Here is a 24221-nt window from a genome sequence, read left to right as displayed (position 1 = left end):
AAAATTCCCCAAATAGCCCGCTCATTAGACACTGATAAATAAGGGCAAAAAAAAAGCTATTAGAAAACACATGCATAAGGTTTTGGTGAATGAGTGGGACATCCCAGTAACCCAGGAACACATTCCTGCAAATGGCTGCGTTACGCACAGAGAGTATTGATGAAAGCTGTGTACAGCTCCCTGGTGAGAAGGGGGTCCGGCATGTCCCTCAGGAACTCCTTCAACAAGGCAGCCACGTCATGAACGCTGTGCTCTTCCTCCAGGGACACGTCAACCCCACGGTCAAATTCCTCACGTAACTGGAAAGACAACGGTTCAAGTGGCGGTCTCAGAACACCATACGTCAACGTTCAGCGCCCAGCAAAAGAAGTGCTATGACATGCAGCAGCTGGTGTTAAGTTTACCCAGACCCCAAGAAGGAGGAGCAAACAACATGTCACCTTGATCTACAAAGTCTATGCAAACCCAGCCATGAATATATATATATATATATGAAATGAATTATTAAATCAAAGTATCTGTGCGTTTACTGTTAACGATGCAAGCAGAAGGGCTTGATAACGACATCCAGAAGGTTGGGAGGAAGAGCTAAGGGGTTAGGTCAATTCTAACTGTGGGAGGGAGGAATTAATCTATTATACAGTGGTTTTGCACGGCAGCAAATTTACCATGTTGGAATTTTGACATTTTCCAGAAATACTCGACAAGAAAGCAAAGAGATATTTCTGCAAACAAGGAAATTAAAAACCCCGATAGGGGCTTCCCTGGTGGCGCAGTGGTTGAGAGTCCGCCTGCCGACGCAGGGGACGCGGGTTCGTGCCCCGGTCCGGGAAGATCCCACATGCCGCGGAGCGGCTGGGCCCGTGAGCCATGGCCGCTGAGTCTGCGCGTCCGGAGCCTGCACGTCCGGAACGGGAGAGGCCACAACGGTGAGAGGCCCACGTACCGCAAAAAAAACCCGAAAAACAAAAACAAAAGCAGAACAAAAAAAACCCTGATAAACCATTTGTGACTAAGCCTTGAAAGATGACAATAACGAAATAAAATCTGCCTTAGATTTGTCAAAGTAGCCTTATTAACATTTTCCAAGAAGATTTCCTGCTTTCATCATCATACTCGGTCCTTTAGCGTTTATAACAGTAGGAAAACACAATAGCAAAAGAGAGTCATAACTCTACACCCTATTTTCATCTCGGACAGCTCAACTTCTCTTAGGTATTGTTTGTTCTCTGCTGTTAAAATAATTTTGTGAGTTCATGAATGTACTCTAGGCAATAAACTTCTGTAAGTGTTCATTTGCTGTGTCATTCATTCACCCATTCACTCAGCAAAGATGTACTGCACACTTACTGTGTATGGCCTTGTTACAGGTCCTCAAAATACGGTGACGAGTAAAGAGGCAAAGCCCTCCCCCTCCTCCAGCTCTCAGGCTGACAGACAGGTGACAAATTGGTAATCCCACCAATGATTAATTAGCTCTTTATACTGTGACAGTTGTTCTCAAGAAAAAGTGTAGGATGCTAAGGAGTGATATACCAAGATCAAATGGTGAGTTAGAGCATTATTTCACACTTGAAATCTAACCACTAATTCTATATGTATTTTTGAGAATCCTTACGTAAATCTCCATGCAAAGGTTTTCCCTTTAGTGGATCCAGATATAACTGAGGAATAATTTCCGTCACTAGCCACCTCGCCACCCGACAAGAATGCCTGTTGCTGTCCCGAATCGCACATCAATTCCAGGCAACTCATCCTTAGTGTGTATCGGGCAGCCAGAATGAAGAAGGCTTCCATCGGCACCACTCCTAATCGTGGTCATCTAAACACACCATGTTTTTCTTCTGAGCGCACACGCACACGCACACGCACACGCACACACATGCAGAAAGAACGGATGGTGGGAAGAGCTTGGTCTAAACTGCGTGCTCCTGAATTAAATTTCTTAATCTCTCTAAGCCTCAGAAGAAGTGGGTGAAAGGGGCTTGTCTCCCAGCCGGTGGGCGGATTCAACGAGACAACGCTGATAAAAATATTCTGCAATTCTGCACAGGTGAGAGGCCTAAGAAATGTTATTACTATGCTAACTTTCTTCCTGCTAATCTTACTGTGAAATGTTAAATGTTCAATAGTATCTTATGTGACTATTACAAATGAAACCAACCAACCAACCAAACAGAAAACATACTTCTTTTGAAAACCCCTTTTGTCTTGACAAAAAAAGAAAGACATTATGAGGAGACACTTATTTCAGTTAGTTTCAATAATATGAACAAATAGCGTTTCTTCAGCTTCATCCAACTAAAAATTATTTTCATTTGCCTTCATTTTTGAATTGCTGGGTTCCTTACTTCTTTCTGTTGGCACCAACAGAGGGAAAATAACATTTTAATTTTCTTTTAGCCAACAAATGAATTCTTTTCTCAAAGGATGGTTTGCCTTTTCTGAAGCCGTCATGAACACAGATACCTGCCTGGTCACAGGAGCCTATTCCTGAAGCTCTCATATCAAACTTCTTTTGCAAGAATGCTGCAGAGTGCAGAAGGAAACTGAGGGGTACAGTCCCCACATGGAAAATGAACTGGGGAATCAATGGGACCTTGGAAAAGTAATATGAATTATTTATTTTCGAGAAAGTAAAGCTATAAACATAGTATTTTAAAAGAAGAGATATTAATGGCATTACTCATGTCTCATTTTAGTAAAAACGGGTGCTGTACAATTGTTTGCTATTTACGATCACTTACTGATCAGGTACTCTCCGAATCTCCTACATTTACAGTGTCAGTAAGATGTTTATAAATTAGTTTCATTTGGCTGTACATGCGGTGGGCACGGCCAGATGTTTTGCTTTCAGTTGTACGATCCTAACTCTTTCACGACCTTTCTGAGATTCTGAGTTGTTGCCTTTCACTTCCTGGGACTCAATTATACTATAATAGGTGGGAGGGTACAGAAAAGATATTCAGAAATGAATTTGCATGAGCTTGAACTTTGCACGATGTAATTCAACTAGAAGTCAGGTGAAACGTACAATATAATCTTCACTTTTCACTTACTTGTCTCACTCTCTTTTTTGAGCTTCCAACTCGGAATATCCCCACTGTCTGGAGGCCTGCAAGTAAGCAAACAAAATCGTCAGTCCTGTTTTGTGGCTTGAAACTGGAGGAAATCAAAATAGATATAAAAGGGAATGCCAGCACCACGCTGCAACATGCAGGGCAGTATAGTAACTTGACAGTGTGCACGAATGCTTCTTTATCCCGCACTAGATTCACCAGGTACCTAGAGGTTAGCCCTGAAAGTACCAGGATCATTTTACGTTAAATGTTTCTGATGAAAAAATTTTCTTGCGTTATTATGTATTTCCACACTTTCTCCATATGAAAAAAATAATGTAACATTTTCTTCATCATTCAGAATAAACATGAATTTTCTATGAATTTCCAGCCCTTTATCAATTTTAAAATAGACATTTCTTGCTTTACTGATCATAATTAAAACATGTACTTATTAAAGAAAATCTATAAGGTGCAGAAAAATGTAAAAAATAATATACTTTAAAAAATACCTGATGCAGAAGTAATGACTTAATATTTGAGTTTATTTCTGTTCAGTCTTTTCTCCGTGAAAAAAAAATATCGGGGGTAGAATGCTGCTGCTTTTACTCAATATTATGCCACAATAATTTTTTATGCCAGTAAAAATTCTGTCCATGTCATTTAAAATGGATGCAAAATACTCTACTGCACGAATGTGCCACAATTCACTTCATATTCTCCTCTGAATGACAATATAGCTCCCCGCAACATATATGCACTTGTTTTGATACCATAACCAGCCCTATTAGGAACAACTCTGTACATAGGTCTCAGTTTACATTTCTGATTGTCTTAAGATCATGTCCTAGAAGTGGGATTATGGGGCCAGTGCATGAAAAAGAGTTATCCAGCCCCAAATGTCAGTAGTGCCAAGGCTGAGAAACTCTTTGCTCTAAAAAATTAGGTCTCTTAAAAGAAACATAATCTACCACAAGTTAAGACATTTCAACAATAGTTCCTTAATATCATTAAATATCCAGTCAACGTTCACATAAGGTTCACAAACTGTGATAGGCTGGCGAGCCTTGTAGTCTCTTAATGTGTTTGTTTCCCCCTCTCTGTTTATATGATTTCCTCGTAACTGGTTTGAGGAAGAAATAGCATTGATTTCCCACTGTAGATTTTCCCACTGCCTGGATGTAGACACTCTGTGGTGTCATTTATGTGCTCCTTTCTCCCCTTTATTTCCTCTAAAGAGATAGTTAGAGCCAGAGTTTTCTCTGATTCAGGTTTGGACTTGGGGGCAAGAAGACTTCACAAGAGGTATTATGCACTTCCTTAAGGTGGCACAGAGGGTCTGCATGACTCTCCTTTCCTATGCAAGCCATGAGTCACTGCCACTGATGATCATTGTCTACGTTTATTGTTTCATTGGTGGCTCATCTTCTCTTCATTTGGGATAATGAGTTACAAGGCTGATGGCAGATTGTAGCTGCCAGGGGTGGCTTGTAGCCACATGAAGAGAGCTGCTGTGAGAGTCCACAGACCATGAAACATAGTCAACACTCCAGCAATCAAGGCATTATTTGCATCCTGAATCTACCTGTTCCTGAATCTAGATATAATATTCATACTTCCAGCATGTAAGTGGGAATTTGGGGGGCTGCTTTGCTTAATCTGCTTTTATCTGGGTTCTTCTCTCTTGCCACGGAAAGAGTTCTGACTAGTCCAATATATAATGATATTGGAAAGAACTGAAGTCTTTACAACATTATTTCTTCCCATCCAGAAACAAAGTAGATATCTTAATTTATTTCTTAGTTTCTTAACATTTCTTGGTAAAGCTTTGCAGTTTTTGTCACAGAAGTTTCTTACTTATTACAGATATTCTACGTAACTATACGTTTGATATTAATATAAAGGAATTATTTTATTGTTATAGTACATAACCTATTATTGCTCTTATATAAGACATGGATATCTTTTTGTGTGTTTATTTTATGGTCTTGCCACATTGTGTATTGTGTATAAGACTTTTAAAATTGGTTTTCTAGAATTTTTCAGTTAGAAACGATAATATCTATAAATATCCCATTTATCACTTTTATTTCTTATGAGCGTTATCCTGAATTTCCAGAATAATTTGAGAGAATCATGCTGAGAGGCTAGTTATTGCTGACTTGCAGAAGTACATCTTGGTGCTTTGCACTTGGGTGGAATTTTGCTTTGCATCTATTCTCAAAAGACTTGTGCTCCTTCCTTGTTGCTGCCATCAGTTCATCTGCCTTATAACTGAGTCCAGCCCCCAGCCTAATCTATTGCTTCTACCTCTCTGGGAGCTTGAAAACAGGATAATCAAGGTATTAGAATCAAATACAGAATTATATTTCTTCACCTACAAAATGAGCAAAATAAGTATCCACCTCAAAAGTTGTTCAGTGATTCAATTAATGAATGTATACAAAATACTTAGAATTGTATCTGGCATCTACTATTATACAGAGAGATATAGGCCCTAACTGAACTAAATAAGGCTTTTTGTGCAAAACAGAAAACTGTAATATAATAGGAGGTCTTAGCAATTTTAATTTTGGCTGCATTTATTTTCTTGTTGGTCCGATGGTTTCCAAGTGGCTGAAATTTCTACGTAAGTGAGATATCACATAAGGGCACTTTCTTCCCAGGTGGGACTATTCCTTTGCCTGAAGTCCTCCATTCTGTTCAAAAATGCCCATTTCTGTGTCACTATTTCCTAAATTATAGTCTTTTTCCACTCAGTAAAAGTGACTGTGATTCCAAAAATAACTAGCTAGTGACTGATTGCTATAATTTCTATGTATCAATTGATTATAACCTGTTTTAAGTTTTTTAAATTAATTAATTAATTAATTTTAGGTTGAGCAGATGACAGCCTTCAGACAGCCAATGCCATTCTCTGACATAAGCCTTAGAGTCATTTTCCTCAAAGAGAAGATACAATCTAGGCATCCAGTAACCTTGACTTGAGACAGTCACCGTTAAAAACAGGTGTCCATCAAAAAAGGCATAGATCTGGCAAAGAAATGGGACTTTGCTGTACCCTGTGCCAGAAATGGATATGATCGCCTTTCTCTCCTTTTTGTCAGAAGCTGAAATGGAAACTAGAACCAGGGCACCTGAATCTCAGGCTTAGGGAATTCAAGTAATGAGGGCAGGCATAATAAGGAGGCGGCCCCACCCTAAAATCAGCCTACATCCTTTAAGTAGAAGAGAGTTGGACTCTTTGTTATATTGTCTGGGTTTTTTTTTTTTTTTTTGTCGTTTTTTTTGTTTGAAATGTGTGCTTCGGGGAAATTAAGGATGCTTAAAGGAATTTTGGCCTAATAGTGGAGAAGGCATTTGGGTGAAGTAAAAGTGAGGAAGGGTGGCGTACACGAATATATAGATGGAGTCAAGATAACTGTCCAGGACCAATTGTTTTTGTTTGTTTCTCTCTCTCTCTCTGTTTTGTTTTTGTGTGCGTGTGTCCAAGACCAATTTGGGAGAGAATGAAAAGGTCTTTGACAAATGTCTATGAAGCTAAAGTGAATCAAACTCTCTGCTACCCATTTCAAACACTGGCAAATGAAGTCTTACAAAAGAATTGTTTTTGAAATTTGCTCTTTTATCACTGGTTTAAAGTGACCAAGATTAGTATCTGTTTGAATTTGAAACTATCTCTTATTTTTCCAGAGCCATTTGGTCTAAACATCATGGAAACTCAGAACAGAATCAGGGCCTTGAAAGATCATGTAGGTTATCTTCTTTCCTTTAGGCCCTAAACTGCATTGTAACTATTTCCCCCGCACCCCCCCAAAAAAGTGAACTTCCCTGTTTTTTAGTAATCTTAAAGGAAATGCTATTTTACAAATTATAATTCATGAAAATTTATTTTCAAAAAGAAAATACAAAGACATGCCAAGCCTTCTTTCACAAAAGCAGTTACTCAACCTGGCACTGCATTTTTGCATGGTTAGAGTAGAATTTTCTCGTTTAGAATTCTTTATAGCACTACAGTTCACTCTCTACATTCTCTATAGGGAAAAATTATAATTATAAAAGTATGAGTCGCTTTTTCTACCTCGTAGTAAAGTTTAGGCTGAATTTAAATATTCATGTAAATCCTTTAGGTGCTAAAAGCAACTAAAGAACTCTAGTTGCTAAGCTATTTTGAAAAATAATTCTGTTCAAGTAATACTGATTGAAACATTTACATTGTGTTATCATGATACTAAGTATTGGGAATTCAAAATGTCTAAGATATTTTTATTGATGTCCTGTTTACTTTCCAAGGAGAAGAGACAGATAAGAATGTACACTCATACACATACATATACATATTGAAATTTTGTATAAACAAAGTTTCGATACATATTACTTATATTAAGTCACCCATATGATATCTAGTGATTTCCATATATAATGAATTGATTAAGAGACCTGGACATATCCTAGTCATTTTTATAAAGTCCCACTTTTATTAGAAAGAAATAGATGAGAATGTCAAGAGTAGTTATATCTATATGATAGCCTCAGAATTTGCTTTTCTGTTTCTTTTTTTTCTCTATTATGATGTGTATATTACTTTTATAGTAAAAAAGCAATTACAGTCATGTATGTCAATTATTTCTCAATAAAACTGGAAAAAAGAAGCAATTATAAACTCTTCTCACGTCCACAAAACGCATGCTAACATTATAGCAAACAAATTCAGATCGTAGACATGGCTGTTTGATGAGCCAAAAGTCTAAAGTTCCGCAAAAATTTTAAAGAGCTGTAAAGTCAGCGTATTAAGTGGAACTGAGTTTCCAAAACGGTCACGATGAAGAAATCTTAAGTGGACAGCTTTCCACAAAAATGCAAAGAGCAATACAGAAAGAAACCTATTGTCCCAAACTATGTATTTTCTATTCACTTAAGGAATGGTTCTCTAATCTGTTTTTTTTCTGTAAGAAGCTGGACTATTATTTTTTAAAGGAAGCCTTGTGGAACCTCAATGTATAAAAAAGATGAAAGTGGCCCTGCTTTCTTTGCAGGGGGTCCTGAGGATAGCCCCAGCCCAACAGACCTTGCCCTCCCCTCAATTCCTTGATCTCCAGGGTCACTTCTGAGGACTCTTTAGGGCTGCGGAGCCTGAATACCATCAGGTGGATTCGCGCCGCCCCAAATCTGGTTCAGCCCTACTGGGGATAAGCAAACGTTCATGTTTGTAAATTTTCTCTGCAAAGGAAATTTTGGCCTAGAGCCTGATCAAATGAACATAGAATTGGAATCGGGTGCTTGAATGAATGATGCCCGAATACATGAAAGTCTTCAGTACTTGACTGCTGACAAACAATTTTGCTTACCATGTTTTTCTAGATGTTGACAGCAGCTGTCCACCAGCCTGGGGACCTGTCTGTAAATGGGATTCAGACTGAGTTTCTTATCTCTGGCTTTTTCTTTTTTGCTTTGAGCTTCGGCAGGCAAGGAGAGCTGTAACGCTTCTAGCAGTCGAGACTGATTGTCGTCAAGATCGGTGATAGAATCCACTGACATTGCACCCTGCAAATTATACACAGACATGAACACAGAGTGCACATGGAGAAAATAAAAACTGCTTCCCCCAATGCCATCCAATAAATCCTTTTGCCCATGACCACTAATCACACTCGAAATAATACTGTTTAATTGTGCGGTTTGTATTTTCAAAGGAAAAAAGGTTAGGAAACCTCCACAGCATAGGGTAAGGTAATGACAGTTACAATTTCAACAATAGACAACTTCTGCCAAATGGAAGACAAGAGATGGCAAACATACAATTAGAATATTTTGACCCAACCACTTCATTCCTTGAAACAAGAAAAAAATCACATACTTGACGAATGAGGTAAAGTCAGAGAACTCTTGTGAAAAAAAAAGAATAATTCAACTCTCGAAAGTAGATTTTAAAATAGGAGGATTCCATAAACAGTCTTAGTTTAGTTTTCCCCAAGACGTGACACAATGAACTTTATTAGGGGAATAGTCCCAGGAGACAGCTGTAGGGAAGTAGGGAAATGAGAAAGGGAAGTGAATGCAGCTACTGAAGGGGGCATCACCAGGCCTGTGACAAGCCTGTGACAAGCCTGTGGGCCGCTGGAGCCCAACTGCCCTGGGGACCTGGGAGACCGTGTAGACCATGCACCCCAGAGCTATTCCTGCTAAGGAGTAAGGGAGTTGGGGGTATTTATACCACGAGTCTCAAGAGTCATTGATTAAAGACAACTTCTGGTAGGGGTGGGGAGGTGACATTAACGCCTTGCTACTCGCAGCCCGTCGTCTCTATGGGTGGGCGCCTCTGGCCATCGGAGAAAGCCCCCAGCCAAGAGATGAGGTAATGACAGGTGGAAGGAGGGCTGGCACTCTAGGAATGGTAAAAGGCTGAGGGTAAGGCTGCAGGGCACCACTCATGCCTGTATGGCCACCCACCCTTTGCTGAAGCATAGAGGAAGAAGTTGGCTGCTAGCAAGGCCTGGCCAGAGGGGAGGGCATTTGGGACGCCCATTGCCTGGGCTCTAGATTCTCAGAAAGCTCATGTGTGGCATTTTGGTGTCATTGCCACATAGGCTTATATAAACAGTCTGAGAGCCTGTGCCAGGATTGGAAGAACAATTCTCTTGTCTGTAAGGTAGAGAAAGTGATGGGGGTCTGAATATGCCAACTTAGCTTTACACACGGCGAATCCCTGAAAACAGTGGTGGGTGGCTCAGGTGCCCCTGAGTCTTGGGGAGGTTCTAAATGTTGGAGGCTGATTGAGAACTGCAGATTTTAACTGGGAAGTGCCTCAGGGTTTTGGTTTTTTGGTGTTTTTTTTTGCGGTACGCGGGCCTCTCACTGTTGCGGCCTCTCCCGTTGCAGAGCACAGGCTCCGGACGCGCAGGCTCAGCGGCCGTGGCTCACGGGCCCAGCTGCTCCACGGCATGTGGGATCCTCCCGGACCGGGGCATGAACCCGTGTCCCCTGCATCGGCAGGCGGACTCTCAACCACTGCGCCACCAGGGAAGCCCGTGCCTCAGGTTTTAACTAGGGCAGCAGTCAATGGCTGGAGGTGGCAAAGATTTGGGGCTTCAGGTGAAAGGCAAAGGAGAGATCTCCCAGTGACCTAGGAAGTTTCAGAGATGCTTATCACCTGACTAAGCTAATCACCAACCAATTTGCCTGGAAACTCAGCTTTCCTGGATTGAAATTTGAAATGCCAAATAATAGCACACTGCCTGGAACATAGTACTCACTTAATAAATGGTACCATATTATTACAGTATTGATTTGAAAGAGGACGTGTGTGTGTGTGCGTGTTTCTACAGTTACGTTTGAGAAAAAAGCCATGTTCCGTTGGTAGAAAAAAATCTCATTGCTTATGAAGACCAGCAGCAAGTTCACTCGGCCAGGCATAGTTCTTGGATGAGATGAAGAGATTAACAAAGACACCTGGCCCTGCCCTCGAGCCTCAAAGTCTCATGGGAAATTCTGGTACCACAACAGAAGGTTACACTAGAGTAGGATCAGTGGTGATGTTGTAGAATGTTCTGGATATCACGGGTAAGCAAGGAGAGGCACCCAATATCTTTGAAAGAGGTCAGGGAAAGGCTGTGAGGGGTGTGTCAGGTGCCTTGGGGCCGGTGCAAATTCTCCCTGAATGGGGTTGTTGACAGATACCTGGACACAAACTGCATTTCCAGTTTTCACATGAGCCAAGACTCAGAGAATAACCTTAGAACTCTTCCGTTGTCCTGACATCGGGGTCAGAGCAAACACTGGTTAACTCACCCTCCTCCTGGCCCGAGGAGCCGGCTCCGGGGTACTGGGGGACGTTGACTCATTTGGTGTTTCCGAGGTGGAGCTGAGAGATGAGTTACTGCTTGAGAGTTCTTTGTTTTGTCTTTTATTTCCAAATGGGAGGAGGGAAGCCACAAAATCGGAGGCATCCTTCTGCTCGCCCCTCTGCGAGTCCTGCTTGAGTTTATAGGCCCGGTCGTTTGCGATGACTTGGGATAAGGGCATTCCAAACGCCTGTGGGATGAACTCTGGAATCAAAAACCAAACATTCACTTTCAGAGAAAGACTGCACCAGGGGAGACTCTCAGTCATGTTGCAGATCAAAGGGCAGACAAATTCCAACGACTGTTTTCTGAAGAACTGATTCATCCATCAATATACGGAGATGACTGTTGAGTTTGTCAGAGTGGCTGACGTTTCTATCTCAATAAAGAAAGCTAGGATGTATAAAGAGCATGGGTTTTAAAAATCTAAGCCTCGAGTTTTTCTCGACGTATCTCAAGTATGTTGAAAGGAAATAACTTTATAGAGAAGGGTGACATTTTTTGATAGGATGAACATAATACTTCATCCTCGTGAGTAAACGGTTTTACAAAATGTGTCTTTGATTGATGTCTCAAGAGCCCCCAAAGCTTACAAGGCCTGAGAAGACTCTGTGCGTATACAGTCATTCAACTGTCACTTACTAATACCTACTGTGTGCCGTGTCAAGGTATGCAGTGAGGAGTACAAAGCTTACAGAAGGTCCAGTCCTCGCTCTTGAAGGGTTCAGAGTGTGGGGTGAGGTGGGGACTGGAGAATCAGATACGTAAATAATTGCAGTTGTGTCTATCATCTGTGTAAGAGAGAGATGCCAAAAATTACTGAAATTCAGGTAAGTGGCTACACTCTGAGGTTCCCAGTCAAAGAGCTTCCAACATGTGAAATGACAACTCAAGAGACAGAGGAGCAGCTTGGGAATAAGTGTGTTCTTTTTTTCTTTGTGTTCTTTGTTCCCACATGCTGCCTCCAATTGCTGGGTTAGGGCTGTCACGCTCATGATCTATACTCAAGCCATTCTCCGGGCCACATGAAGAAGTGGATTCTCACCACTAGATATCCGATGAAGAGCCCAGAATATAGTTTATTAAATCCTCTAGTAAGGACAGTTTGGGGGAAGGAGCACAATGCAGAAACCTACGGCTTTATTTGGAGATGTGTACACAATTGCATTCTGCGTCTCTAGAGTAAATCCACTTGTATACACGCACATTGTAAGCACGCTGATCCTTAGGGCCACGCGTTTTATTCGTAATATTTTAAATTCATGCTAAAAGCATCAATAATTATATTAAATGCATTATTTCTTTGAGACTAAAAATTACATCTCCTAGCAGCAGAAAACTGGAGTCTAGCCTCTCCCTTATTTTTATAACCCTTATGAATAAACCAGAATGAGCAAGGGAAAACAATTCTGAGGTTGAAAATGCTAACATTAAATCAGGTGGAAAGAGGCCCTAAAAGGTTTTCCTCTTTGATCCACGGCAACATTTTGAACATCCCGGGGCTAATGGTCAAGTCTGCATTAAAAGCAGAAATGGCACTTGAGGGCTTCCCTGGTGGCGCAGTGGTTGAGAGCCCGCCTGCCGATGCAGGGGACACGGGTTCGCGCCCCGGTCCGGGAAGATCCCACATGCCGTGGAGCGACTGGGCCCGTGAGCCATGGCCGCTGAGCCTGCGCGTCCGGAGCCTGTGCTCCACGACCGGAGAGGCCGCAGCAGTGAGAGGCCCGCGTACCGCAAAAGAAAAAAAGAAAAAGAAATGGCACTTGAAAAGCCTGAACCTCTTGTTCTATCAAAACATGCAATTCATTTTGAAGTGAAAAATCAAAACTTCAGCATTTCGGGATTTTTCAGAGGATGCTTATCATCCTCTATAAGTGTGTTAACTGGTCGGCATACGTGAATGCAAAAAACAGTTCAGGCATTTGTTTTGAGGGATCAATGTGGACAGTGTAGCAAGATCCAATACTCACTACTGATAAAAGGTCATTTCCACCACTAGCAAAATTAGAAACCAAAGGGGACACCGCAGGGTTTATTGTGTAAATCAGTGCTATCTTGTCTATGGGAATAATCAAATAGTCTTCCTTCAAAAAGCTTGGGGCAAATCTAGGAACATGCGTATGGCAAGGCTGATAGCTACTTGGAATACATAAAAACTGTTGGTGGGTAATGATAGCAGAAAGGACACTGATAAAGGTATCAAGTGACCTGTGTCTGCTCAAGCAGGCATACTCATAGCACGGATTTAATGTGACATGAGGACTATTGATTCCTCTCCTAGACATTTTTTCCACATAAAGGAAACCAACCAGACTCGGCTAGAGATCTCTAATATCCTTGGAAAAAAGAAGCAAGATGGTTTCCTTTGGTATCTGTCATTTTTAATATCTAGAAGTCTGCCACTCTACTTGTAAACTGGAATAACTGAATAGAAATTAAACAGATGGAATAAATGAAGTCATTCTCCCCAAATGACTCTTCTATTTCTTTTCTTATTTCTGCTTTTCTCTAACAGGCTTTCTTTCCTGGCTGAGTTTATTTATTCTTTCAGTGGTAGTGTTTTGATGCAGTCTCTTTAGTTTCGCGTTGCTTTCTCCAGAGAACTCTCTCACAAGCTTCAGAAAGGAGACAGATCTCTCTGTGCTCTAAACTTGTGTCACAGTGTCTAGGCCCTGGAAAATTCTAGGCAGGGTTCCTTGAATGGGATTGCTTCTCAAAATATGGGTACTGTGAAACTGAGGACTCGGCCCAAGGCTGTTGAGCAAAACCCTCCTTTCTGTGTAAATAAAGTGTTGGGCACACATGCTTATCTGTGGGTTCAAAGCTCTTCTGTTGGGGAGGAGAAGGGAACCTACAGACTCTGTGTTGATAGCAGCTAATAAATTTGATAATGGGTTTTTCAAACCATAAAAATATTACCCAAGACTCAGTGTTCTGGGCCCAGGGACTGTGTGTATCGTGTTCTAATCTATAGTATGTGTTTACTGAGGAGACTGCATCCCCTGCTGTCCTCATTGGTAGAGACTGTCTCTGCTCCCTCCCCATGACCCTCAGGGCCAGGAGGTGGTGTGCTGGTCGCTCAGCTGTGCTTCAGCTTCCAGATCCTCTCCCTCCTGCTGTGTGGCAGAAACCTGGGGCCACTGCAAGCTCCCCTGCCCCCATGCTCACTGCTATCTTCTATCATCACCGTCAGAACCCCCGTCTACCATCATCCCGGGAGACGTGGATGTCTACCCAAATGACCCATCTGGTTCTGTCCTCACATCTCCTTGACTTTCTCCTCTCCTCTCACTTTTGCCTGCAAGCTACCTTTTCCACCAACTCCCTCGGCCCCATCCTGGACCTATCCTCAGCAGAAGTGATTTGGCCCCTGGAATCAGACTTCCTTCCTCCACCGTGGTCTCACCCTCCCACCCCAAGCTCATGTCTTACACTGCAGTGTGGCAATCCATTTAAAGACACCATTAAGCCACCCCATCCTTAATTCACTTTGATGGCGTCTCAGTGCTCTTAGCATGCAGACCGGAAGTTGTGCTGCGGCCCACAGTCCTGTGCGAGGTGGCCCCTCCTATTCCTCCCTGGAATCACACCCCCCCTGTTTCTCTCATCTCCAGTAACAGCACTCAAGACATTTTCTTTGAGAATTTCTAAAGAGTGATAATTGATACTTGATGTTTCTACTGTTATTTAACATGGCACAAAACAAAGCTGTATCAACTATTCCTACGTAGTGCTACTTCACAGCTCACATATATTAACCCATTTAGACAGTGAGGGACAATAAAACGTGGCATGATGTAACTTCGGCACAAAGAAAGGTGCTAGACCTGAACTATCACCAGAGTTTATGTTGATAAACACTTCATCATCTGAAACTATCCTGTAGACAGGGGACCTAGCTCTCAGACTTAGGCCACAGTAAAACCTATTTCCCTTGTGCTCTGATTAGGAACCGCAATAACTGGCACAAAGTAGCCATTTTAAAACCTTTCCCCAAGAGTGATTCTTTTTGACACAAGAAAGAAATATTCTGAAGTTCTGAAAGTTTAAAAAATACTTTTTGGATGCCAAGTAATTTAACTAAGAGAAATGAAGAACCTTGGAACTATTCTGTATGAAAATATGTTTTCTGAACCAGCATCAACCCTGAATTACTTTCTGTATGGAAATCAAAAGTCATATGGGCACTGCTTAAGTGGCAGGAGGGACACAGAAGTGTCACATGATCTGCTGTACATTATGTTAAGGCAATTAAATAAAACACAGGCCATGATTCATTCTGATTGAATCAATTAATATAGCAGCACATCAAACACTTAATGAATCGCTTTATTGGGAGAGCGATTCGATTCTAAAAAGCTGCTCCTGTTTATTTTTAGATGACCCAACCCAAGAAGTCATCTAGAATTTCCTGTTTTCCTTCTTTTACTCTTGGATTCAAATGATTGTCATTTTTCACATGTGCAGCTGTTATGAACCCCAATGCTAATATTCAAACGGAAGAGAACGATGTGAAATGATCACAACGATGCGAGACCTGCACACTGCCTCATCACACCCCGGTTCCCAAGGCATCCACGTAATGGATGCGTGGACACACACAGGACTTTATGTTCAGAAAAGATGCCATGTAATTAAGTTTCACTTAAGCCTAGGACGTCACCTTTTTAACGATCGAAGCTGTATTTTAAAAAAACCTCTTTTGCCATAAATCCTGGTATTTTTCTCCTTAGTTGGATGGGTGATGTGTTTTCTCTTTGGAACCACCAGGACCTGCCTTCCTTTTCCCAGCCAGCACCCCTGTGCAACCCTATAGAACACTGCCAAGTTTTCACTGAGCCTATACAATACATAAATATGATTTGGTCTAAAATGTGTAATAGTCCAGTGCATAGTGGTTGATTACTTCCCCTGGCCCTTCCTGCCCTACCCTCACTTCCTGCTGTTTTCTTACATAAGCGAGCACACATACATCTCCCTCCGTTGAGGGAATTCAAACATCTGCAAAAAATGTTCATTGTGCTTAGTTTAGCCGGAACGGGCACTTCTGAAGAATCACCTCAAGTCTACATCGTGAGTGTTCAGATCCTAGTGCCATTATCTTGATCCTAGAATAAACAACTTTAAAGATAACACATTGCTGCTATCAGTCTGAACGATCCCTTTAATAACTCTATAAACACTGAGAATTCTCACGAATCCTCTAATCTCACGAGATAAAGATGGTCCATGGCAGCAACAGACTGAGTAAAAACTCTAGTTTAATAAAGCTACGCTGGCTACTAACGTTCCTTTAAAAAATAAGGGTAAGAACACATGAACCAATTAAATACAATACAATTTATCAGACAAGGATAGGTATCTGGACAAGAGTTAATGTCTTTTGCATTCATTATGCCAGCAGTAGACTCTCCTGTGGTAGAAGGTGCCCTGGGGAGTATACTGGTTAGTATGGACCAGAGTTCTCTTCTTAGAAGGTGCACATTAGTAGTTTATAACATTACTCCTGCTCAGCACTCCTACAGACCAACGGGATCAGATTTTCTGGGGTGGGGGTCTGGGCACTGGAATGTTTAAAGGTTTCAAAAATTATGCTGCTATGTAGTCAGGGGTAGGGATCACTGCCATTTTCATGTCCTTTCCTTCAGTTTGAGGTAAACATTTGAAATGTCTGGAGATACTTTGGTTGGGGGCGGTGCTACTGGCATCTAGTGGTAGAGACCAGGGATGCTATTAAATATCTCAGACAATGTACAGGACAGCCTCCACGAAAAATAATTATCCAGTCTAAAATGTCAATAGTCCCAAGGTTGAGAAATCATGCTCTAAGGGAAGTAAAACATTGGCTTTCCGTTCTTTAGAATTCTTTAATCTCTTTTTAGTCCAAGAACCAGATGTCATGACCCTTTAGGCACAGTTCAAGATATGGGCGTAGAGTCTCGGATCAACGGTGTGTCTCGGTCTTGTCTAACACTTACCACAAAGCATTTATTTTTATACCTTCAGTTTCATTGCCTTTCATTACTTTTCAAGCAGAAATTCGATCATTAGATAAAAGAACTCCAAGGTGAGATATATGGCTTTCCTGACTCTACACTCGTTCCCTATGTCATATAAAATGGAAATACATTCACATGACCACACCATTCAGCAGTCATTTCATATGAAACCATAGAAACAAGCCACAGAAAGATGTACTGGGTTAATGAGGCCCAGGTGTCCATTATGCAGGCTCAATGAATATTAGTTAAAAATGACCACAAATACCTCTGAAAGAGTGGCTAAGCTATCGGTTTCCTAAATAGATATAGAAGGGGACAGTATGAAGAGAGTCAACAATTCCCAAAACTGTACACAGGGCAAAAAAAGAAGCGTGCTGTGATCTAACATTACAATGCTGAGAATGTCCCATCTTCAGTAGCCACGAGGGTGAGACTGTTTCTTTCCAGTAGTCATGGTGGCGGAATCCAAACTCCTTCTCATTCAACTAGCCCTGCCTAACTATCTGGATTTGCCAGACAGCTGGTTAGCGTTAGGGATGCTATCCACGGCTGCTCAACCTGGTTTTCCTTATGCATTGCTGATTGGCTAGCATCATAATTGGAACCATAAGCCTGGCAGAAATCACTTTTTGCTCAAACCAGTCGAACTCATCAGTTCAGTACAGGGCCACTCCAACAGCCTTCAATGACATTCCATCGTAGAAATCCAGTTTACATAATAGAGCTGAACCACATAACTCAATGCAATTCAAAAACCCCACCAAATTCAACCATTAGGCTCCACGGGAGATGCATTTGCTTTAGTTCATTCTGTCCTTTACCTCTGTCTTTGTTTTTCTCCTTCCCTAGTGAATCCAGTTTCTTTCTCAAAGATTTCTTTCGCTTTTGTCCATCTGTAAATATTAAAAGAATGAAAAGTTGTAAAAACAAGCATATAACTGACATTTTACATTATGAATAACTACATCTGAGCAAAAGCATGACTTCTCACTTTACTCAGAATTTGGCATTTTAAACAGAGTAATGGCCCTGAAAATACATGAAAATCCTTGACTAGGGTTGCACACACAACCAGAATCTTGGTGTGTGCCCTTAAATTGTGTTTCAATCATGGGAAGTACAGGAAACTTACCTCCTTCAGAAGTCATTTAGTTTTGACACTCAGATATGTTTGCTTTTTCTCTTACATGAGTCTCTTCCTATTCTTCATGTTCACGCAAACCACTGTTATCTCGAATAAAATCTCCATGAGAGGGGAGCCAACGATACATACGGCTTTGATATTCATGAGCTAGCAGAGTGTAACTGGATAAGGAAATGAATTCGGGGTCCATAGAACTCAAACCTAATTATTGCTGCACCATTTACTCATTATGTGACTTGGCACAAGTCTCAGGGTCCTCATCTGTAAAATGGGAATTTCGTGGAGCTGTTGTGAGAATTAAATAAAACAATGCATATAAAGTGTTTAATGGGGAGCCTGACACATTCCATAAATTCAGATCTACTTTCTTTTGGGGGGTTTCATAGTATTCCATAGTATGCCTCTACCATAATTTAATTAACCACCCCCCCCCCACTGATGGACATTTGGGTTGTTTCTAATTTTTTACTAGAATAAGTAAGGCATTTATCCTCTTAGCATCTTGCACTTGCAACAAATGTACTTAACTGGTTAACTCACCAAATGATATAGATACCCCTCATATCAGTAACCAGCTGCAAATGAATTCCTAGGATATCATCGTAAAATATTGGCAGCCATCATCGCAAGGATGTGTTTTGGAATAACGCAGCTGTCAACTTAATGTGTGGGAAGCGCAACTCGGGAACCCACACCGCTACCAATCAGGAGAAATGCAGCCCATGCTGCAAGGAAACTTATGTGTAAACGGGGGATTAAGAATTGGCTTTTTTCATAAGATACACTTAAAAGTGTAGTAAAGAAAGAGATTCAGCCCGATAAAACTTAAAGGCAAGGCTCTGATTATCAGGAAAAGACAGACTAAGCATTCTTCAACAGAAATGAGGGTTCCTGGGATCCTCATGGGGCTGCAGACGTTCCCAACGCCTCCTCTCTGAATTTTTGGAGGCAAAAGACATCACAACGTAATCAAAAGGCACACTCAATCCCTCCTTCCTTTCAAAAAGCAAAGCAATATTTTTAACGTGATTCTCCTCCCATGAAATGGAAATCGTTCATAAGAGTCTTCACTCTTGCAGTCGTGAGATTTGTATAGATGAAAATTATGTAAATCCGTTGTGATGTGGCAAAGAGCCGTCAGTCTCTTACATCATGTGTACGTTCTTATCTTCAGTGTCTAAACGATGATCTCACCATAGGGCCTTACGTGGCTTGTTACATACAGACAGACATTAAACATACTAACTGCACAAGATTCTAATCTGTTCTTCAGATAGGACTGACAGGTATTTTACTTTGTAATACTTTGTTCATCACTAGTTCATATAAACAAATATATCTGACTATAACAAGATCATATTTCTTCAAAAAATTCTATCATTCCTTCATTTTAATATTTAGTTGACGCAGAAGAATAACTAAACCATATATTAAAGCTTAAGTGCGGTGGGGGAGACCATCAAGACGGTGGAGGAGTAAGATGTGGAGATCAGCTTCCTCCCCACAAATACATCAGAAATACATCTACATGTGGAACAACTCCTACAGAACACCGACTGAACGCTGGCAGAAGACCTCAGACTTCCCAAAAGGCAAGAAACTCCCCACGTACCTGGCCGTGTGGCTGACAGGGTCTTGGGGCTCCAGGCGGGTGTCAGGCCTGAGCCTCTGAGGTGGGAGAGCCGAGTTCAGGACCGGTCTCAGCCACCGGAGACCTCCCGGCTCCACATAATATCAAATGGCGAAAGCTCTCCCAGAGATCTCCATCTCAACACTAAGACCCAGCTCCACCCAACGGCCAGCAAGCTCCAGTGCTGGACACCCCATGCCAAACAACTAGCAAGACAGGAACACAACCCCACCCATTAGCAGAGCGGCTGCCTAAAATCATAATAAGGCCACAGACACCCCAAAACACACCACTGGACACAGTCCTGCCCACCAGAAACCATAAAACAGGCACTACTCCCCTCCCCCAGGAAGCCTACACAACCCACTGAACCAGCCTTAGCCACTGTGGGGCAGACACCAAAAACAACGGGAACTATGAACCTGCAGCCTGTGAAAAGGAGATCCCAAACACAATAAGTTAAGCAAAATGAGAAGACAGAGAAACACACAGCAGATGAAGGAGCAAGGTAAAAACCCATCAGACCAAACAAAGGAAGAGGAAATAGGCAGTCTACCTGAAAAAGAATTCAGAGTAATGATCGTAAAGATGATCCAAAATCTTGGAAATAGAATGGAGAAAATACAAGAAACATTTAACAAGGACCTAGAAGAACTAAAGAGCAAACAAACAATGATGAACAACACAATAAATGAAATTTAAAATTCTCTAGAAGGAATCAGTAGCAGAATAACTGAGGCAGAAGAACGTATAAGAGACCTGGAAGATAAAACAGTGGAAATAACTACCACAGAGCAGAATGAAGAAAAAAGAATGAAAAGAATTGAGGACAGTCTCAGAGACCTCTGGGACGACATTAAACATACCAACATTCAAATTATAGGGGCCCCAGAAGAAGAAGAGAAAAAGAAAGGGACTGAGAAAATATTTGAAGAGATTATAGGTGAAAACTTCCCTAATATGGGAAAGGAAATAATCAAGTCCAGGAAGCACAGAGAGTCACACACAGGATAAATCCAAGGAGAAACATGCCAAGACACATATTAATCAAACTATCAGAAACTAAATACAAAGAAAAAATATTACAAGCAGCAAGAGAAAAACAACAAATAACAGACAAGAGAATCCCCATAATGTTAACAGCTGATCTTTCAGCAGAAACTCTGCAAGCCAGAAGGGAATGGCAGGACATATTTAAAGTGATGAAAGGGAAAAACCTACAACCAAGACTACTCTACCCAGCAAGGATCGCATTCAGATTTGGTGGAGAAATTAAAATCTTTACAGACAAGCAAAAGCTAAGAGAATTCAGCACCACCAAACCAGCTTTACAACAAATGCTAAAGAAACTTCTCTAGGCAGGAAACACAAGAGAAGGAAAAGACCTGCAATAACAAACCCCAAACAATTAAGAAAATGGTAATAGGAACATACATATTGATAACTACGTTAAATGCAAATGGATTAAATGCTCCAACCAAAAGACACAGACTGGCTGAATGGATACAAAAACAAGACCCGTATGTATGCTGTCTATACAAGACCCACTTCAGACCTAGGAACACATACAGACTGAAAGTGAGGGGATGGAAAAAGATATTCCATGCAAATGGAAATCAAAAGAAAGCTGGAGTAGCAATTCTCATAACAGACAAAATAGACTTTAAAATAAAGACTATTACAAGAGACAAAGAAGGACACCACATAATGATCAAGGGATCAATCCAAGAAGAAGATATAACAATTGTAAATATTTATGCACCCAACATAGGAGCACCTCAATACATAAGGCAAATGCTAACAGCCATAAAAGGGGAAATCGACAGTAACACAATCATAGTAGGGGACTTTAACACCCCACTTTCACCAATGGACAGGTCATCCAAAATGAAAATAAGGAAACACAAGCTTTAAATGATACATTAAACAAGATGAACTTAATTGATATTTATGGGACATTCCATCCCCAAACAACAGAATACACTTTCTTCTCAAGTGCTCATGGAACATTCTCCAGGATAGATCATATCTTGGGTCACAAATCTAGCCTTGGTAAATTCAAGAAAATTGAAATAGTATCAAGTATCTTTTCCGACCACAAAGCTATGAGACTAGATATCAATTACAGGAAAAAATCTGTAAAATATACAAACACATGGAAGCTAAACAATACACTACTAAATAACCACGAGATCACTGAAGAAATCAAAGAGGAAATCAAAAAATACCTAGAAACAAATGACAATGAAAACACGATGACCCAAAACCTATGGGTTGAAGCAAAAGTAGTTCTAAGAGGGAAGTTTATAGCAATACAATCTTACCTCAAGAAACAAGAAACATCTCAAAGAAACAACCTAACCTTACACCTAAAGCAACTGGAGAAAGAAGAACAAAAAACTCCCAAAGTTAGCGGAAGGAAAGAAATCATAAAGAGTAGATCAAAAATAAATGAAAAAGAAATGAAGGAAACGATAGCAAAGATCAATAAAACTAAAAGCTAATTCTTTGAGAAGATAAACAAAATTGATAAACCATTAGCCAGACTCATCAAGAAAAAAAGGGAGAAGACTCAAATCAATAGAATTAGAAATGGAAAAGGAGAAGTAAGAACTGACACTGCAGAAATACAAAGGATCATGAGGGATTACTACAAGCAACTCTATGACAATAAAATGGACAACCTGGAAGAAATGGACAAATTCTTAGAAAAGCACAACCTTCCGAGACTGAACCAGAAAGAAATAGAAAATATAAACAGACCAATCACAAGCACAGAAATTGAGACTGTGATTAAAAATCTTCCAACAAACAAAAGCCCAGGACCAGATGGCTTCACAGGCGAATTCTATCAAACATTTAGAGAAGAGCTAACACCTATCCTTCTCAAACTCTTCCAAAATATAGCAGAGGGAGCAACACTCCCAAACTCATTCTACAAGGCCACCATCACCCTGATACCAAAACCAGCCACAGATGCCACAAAGAAAGAAAACCACAGGCCAATATCACTGATGAACACAGATGCAAAAATCCTCAACAAAATACTAGCAAACAGAATCCAACAGCACATTAAAAGGATCATACACCATGATCAAGTGGGGTTTATTCCAGGAATGCAAGGATTCTTCAATATATGCAAATCAATCAACGTGATACAGCATGTTAACAAATTGAAGAAGAAAAACCATATGATCATGTCAATAGATGCAGAAAAAGCTTTGGACAAAATTCAACACCCATTTATGATAAAAACCCTCCAGGAAGCAGGCACAGAGGGAACTTACCTCAGCATAATAAAGGCCATATATGACGAACCCAACATCGCTCTCAATGGTGAAAAACTGAAACCATTTCCTCTAAGATCAGGAACAAGACAGGCTGCCCACTCTCACCACTGTTATTCAACATGGTTTTGGAAGTTTTAGCCACAGCAATCAGAGAAGAAAAAGAAATAAAAGGAATCCACATTGGAAAAGAAGAAGTAAAACTGTCACTGTTTGCAGATGATATGATACTATACATTGAAAATCCTAAAGATGCTACCAGAAAACTACTAGAGCTAATCAATGAATTTGGTAAAGTAGCAGGATACAAAATTAATGCACAGAAATCTCTTTCATTCCTATACACTATGACGAAAAATCTGAAAGAGAAATTAAGGAAACACTCCCATTTACCACTGCAACAAAAAGAATAAAATACCTAGGAAGAAAACTACTTAAGGAGACAAAAGACCTGTATGCAGAAAACTGTAATACACTGATGAAATAAATTAAAGTTAATACAAACAGATGGAGAGATATACTGTGTTCTTGGATTGAAAGAATCAACATTGTGAAAATGACTATACTACCCAAAGCAATCTACAGATTCAATGAAATCCCTATTAAACTACCAATGGCATTCTTCACAGAACTAGAACAAAAAATTTCACAATTTGTATGGAAACACAAAAGAGCCCGAATAGCCAAAGCAATCTTGAGAAAGAAAAACAGCTGGATGACTCAGCCTCCTTGACTTCAGACTATACTACAAACCTACAGTAATCAAGGCAGTATGGTACTGGCACAAAAACAGAAATAGAGATCAATGGAACAGGAAAGAAAGCCCAGAGAGAAACCCACACACATATGGTCACCTTATCTTTGACAAAGGAGGCAAGAATATACAATGGAGGAAAGACAACCTCTTCAATAAGTGTTGCTGGGAAAACTGGACAGCTACATGTAAAAGAATGAAATTAGAACACTCTCTAACACCATACACAAAAATAAACTCAAAATGGATTAAAGACCTAAATGTTAACTATAAAACTCTTGGAGAAAAACATAAGCAGAACACTATGACATAAATCACAGCAAGATCCTTTTTGACCCACCTCCTAGAGTAATGGAAATAAAAACAAAAATAGACAAATGGGACATAAAGAAACTTAAAAGCTTTTGCACAGCAAAAGAAACAATAAACAAGACGAAAAGACAACTGTCAGAATGGGAGAAAATATTTGCAAATGGAGCACCTGACAAAGGATTAATCTCCAAA

At 40.6% G+C, this 24221-nt stretch overlaps 1 protein-coding gene across 1 annotated transcript in view; it reads right to left on the bottom strand.

Moving 5' to 3' along the window:
• The window catches only part of ARHGAP6 (Rho GTPase activating protein 6), a 485583-nt gene that overhangs the window by 38202 nt on the left and 423160 nt on the right, over positions 1 to 24221 (bottom strand). The window contains exons 3-7 of the mRNA XM_060001767.1: positions 17724 to 17795; positions 10848 to 11104; positions 8408 to 8603; positions 3060 to 3115; positions 149 to 299 (exon numbers count right to left, since the gene is read on the bottom strand). Of these exons, the coding sequence (XP_059857750.1) occupies positions 149 to 299; positions 3060 to 3115; positions 8408 to 8603; positions 10848 to 11104; positions 17724 to 17795 (732 nt within the window). The remainder of the gene's footprint in view (positions 1 to 148; positions 300 to 3059; positions 3116 to 8407; positions 8604 to 10847; positions 11105 to 17723; positions 17796 to 24221) is intronic.

Source organism: Delphinus delphis, chromosome X, assembly GCF_949987515.2.
Source record: "Delphinus delphis chromosome X, mDelDel1.2, whole genome shotgun sequence".
NCBI lineage: Eukaryota > Metazoa > Chordata > Mammalia > Artiodactyla > Delphinidae > Delphinus > Delphinus delphis.
The sequence above is the reverse complement of the archived record's forward strand: the minus strand, read 5'-3'. Positions and strand labels throughout refer to the sequence as shown.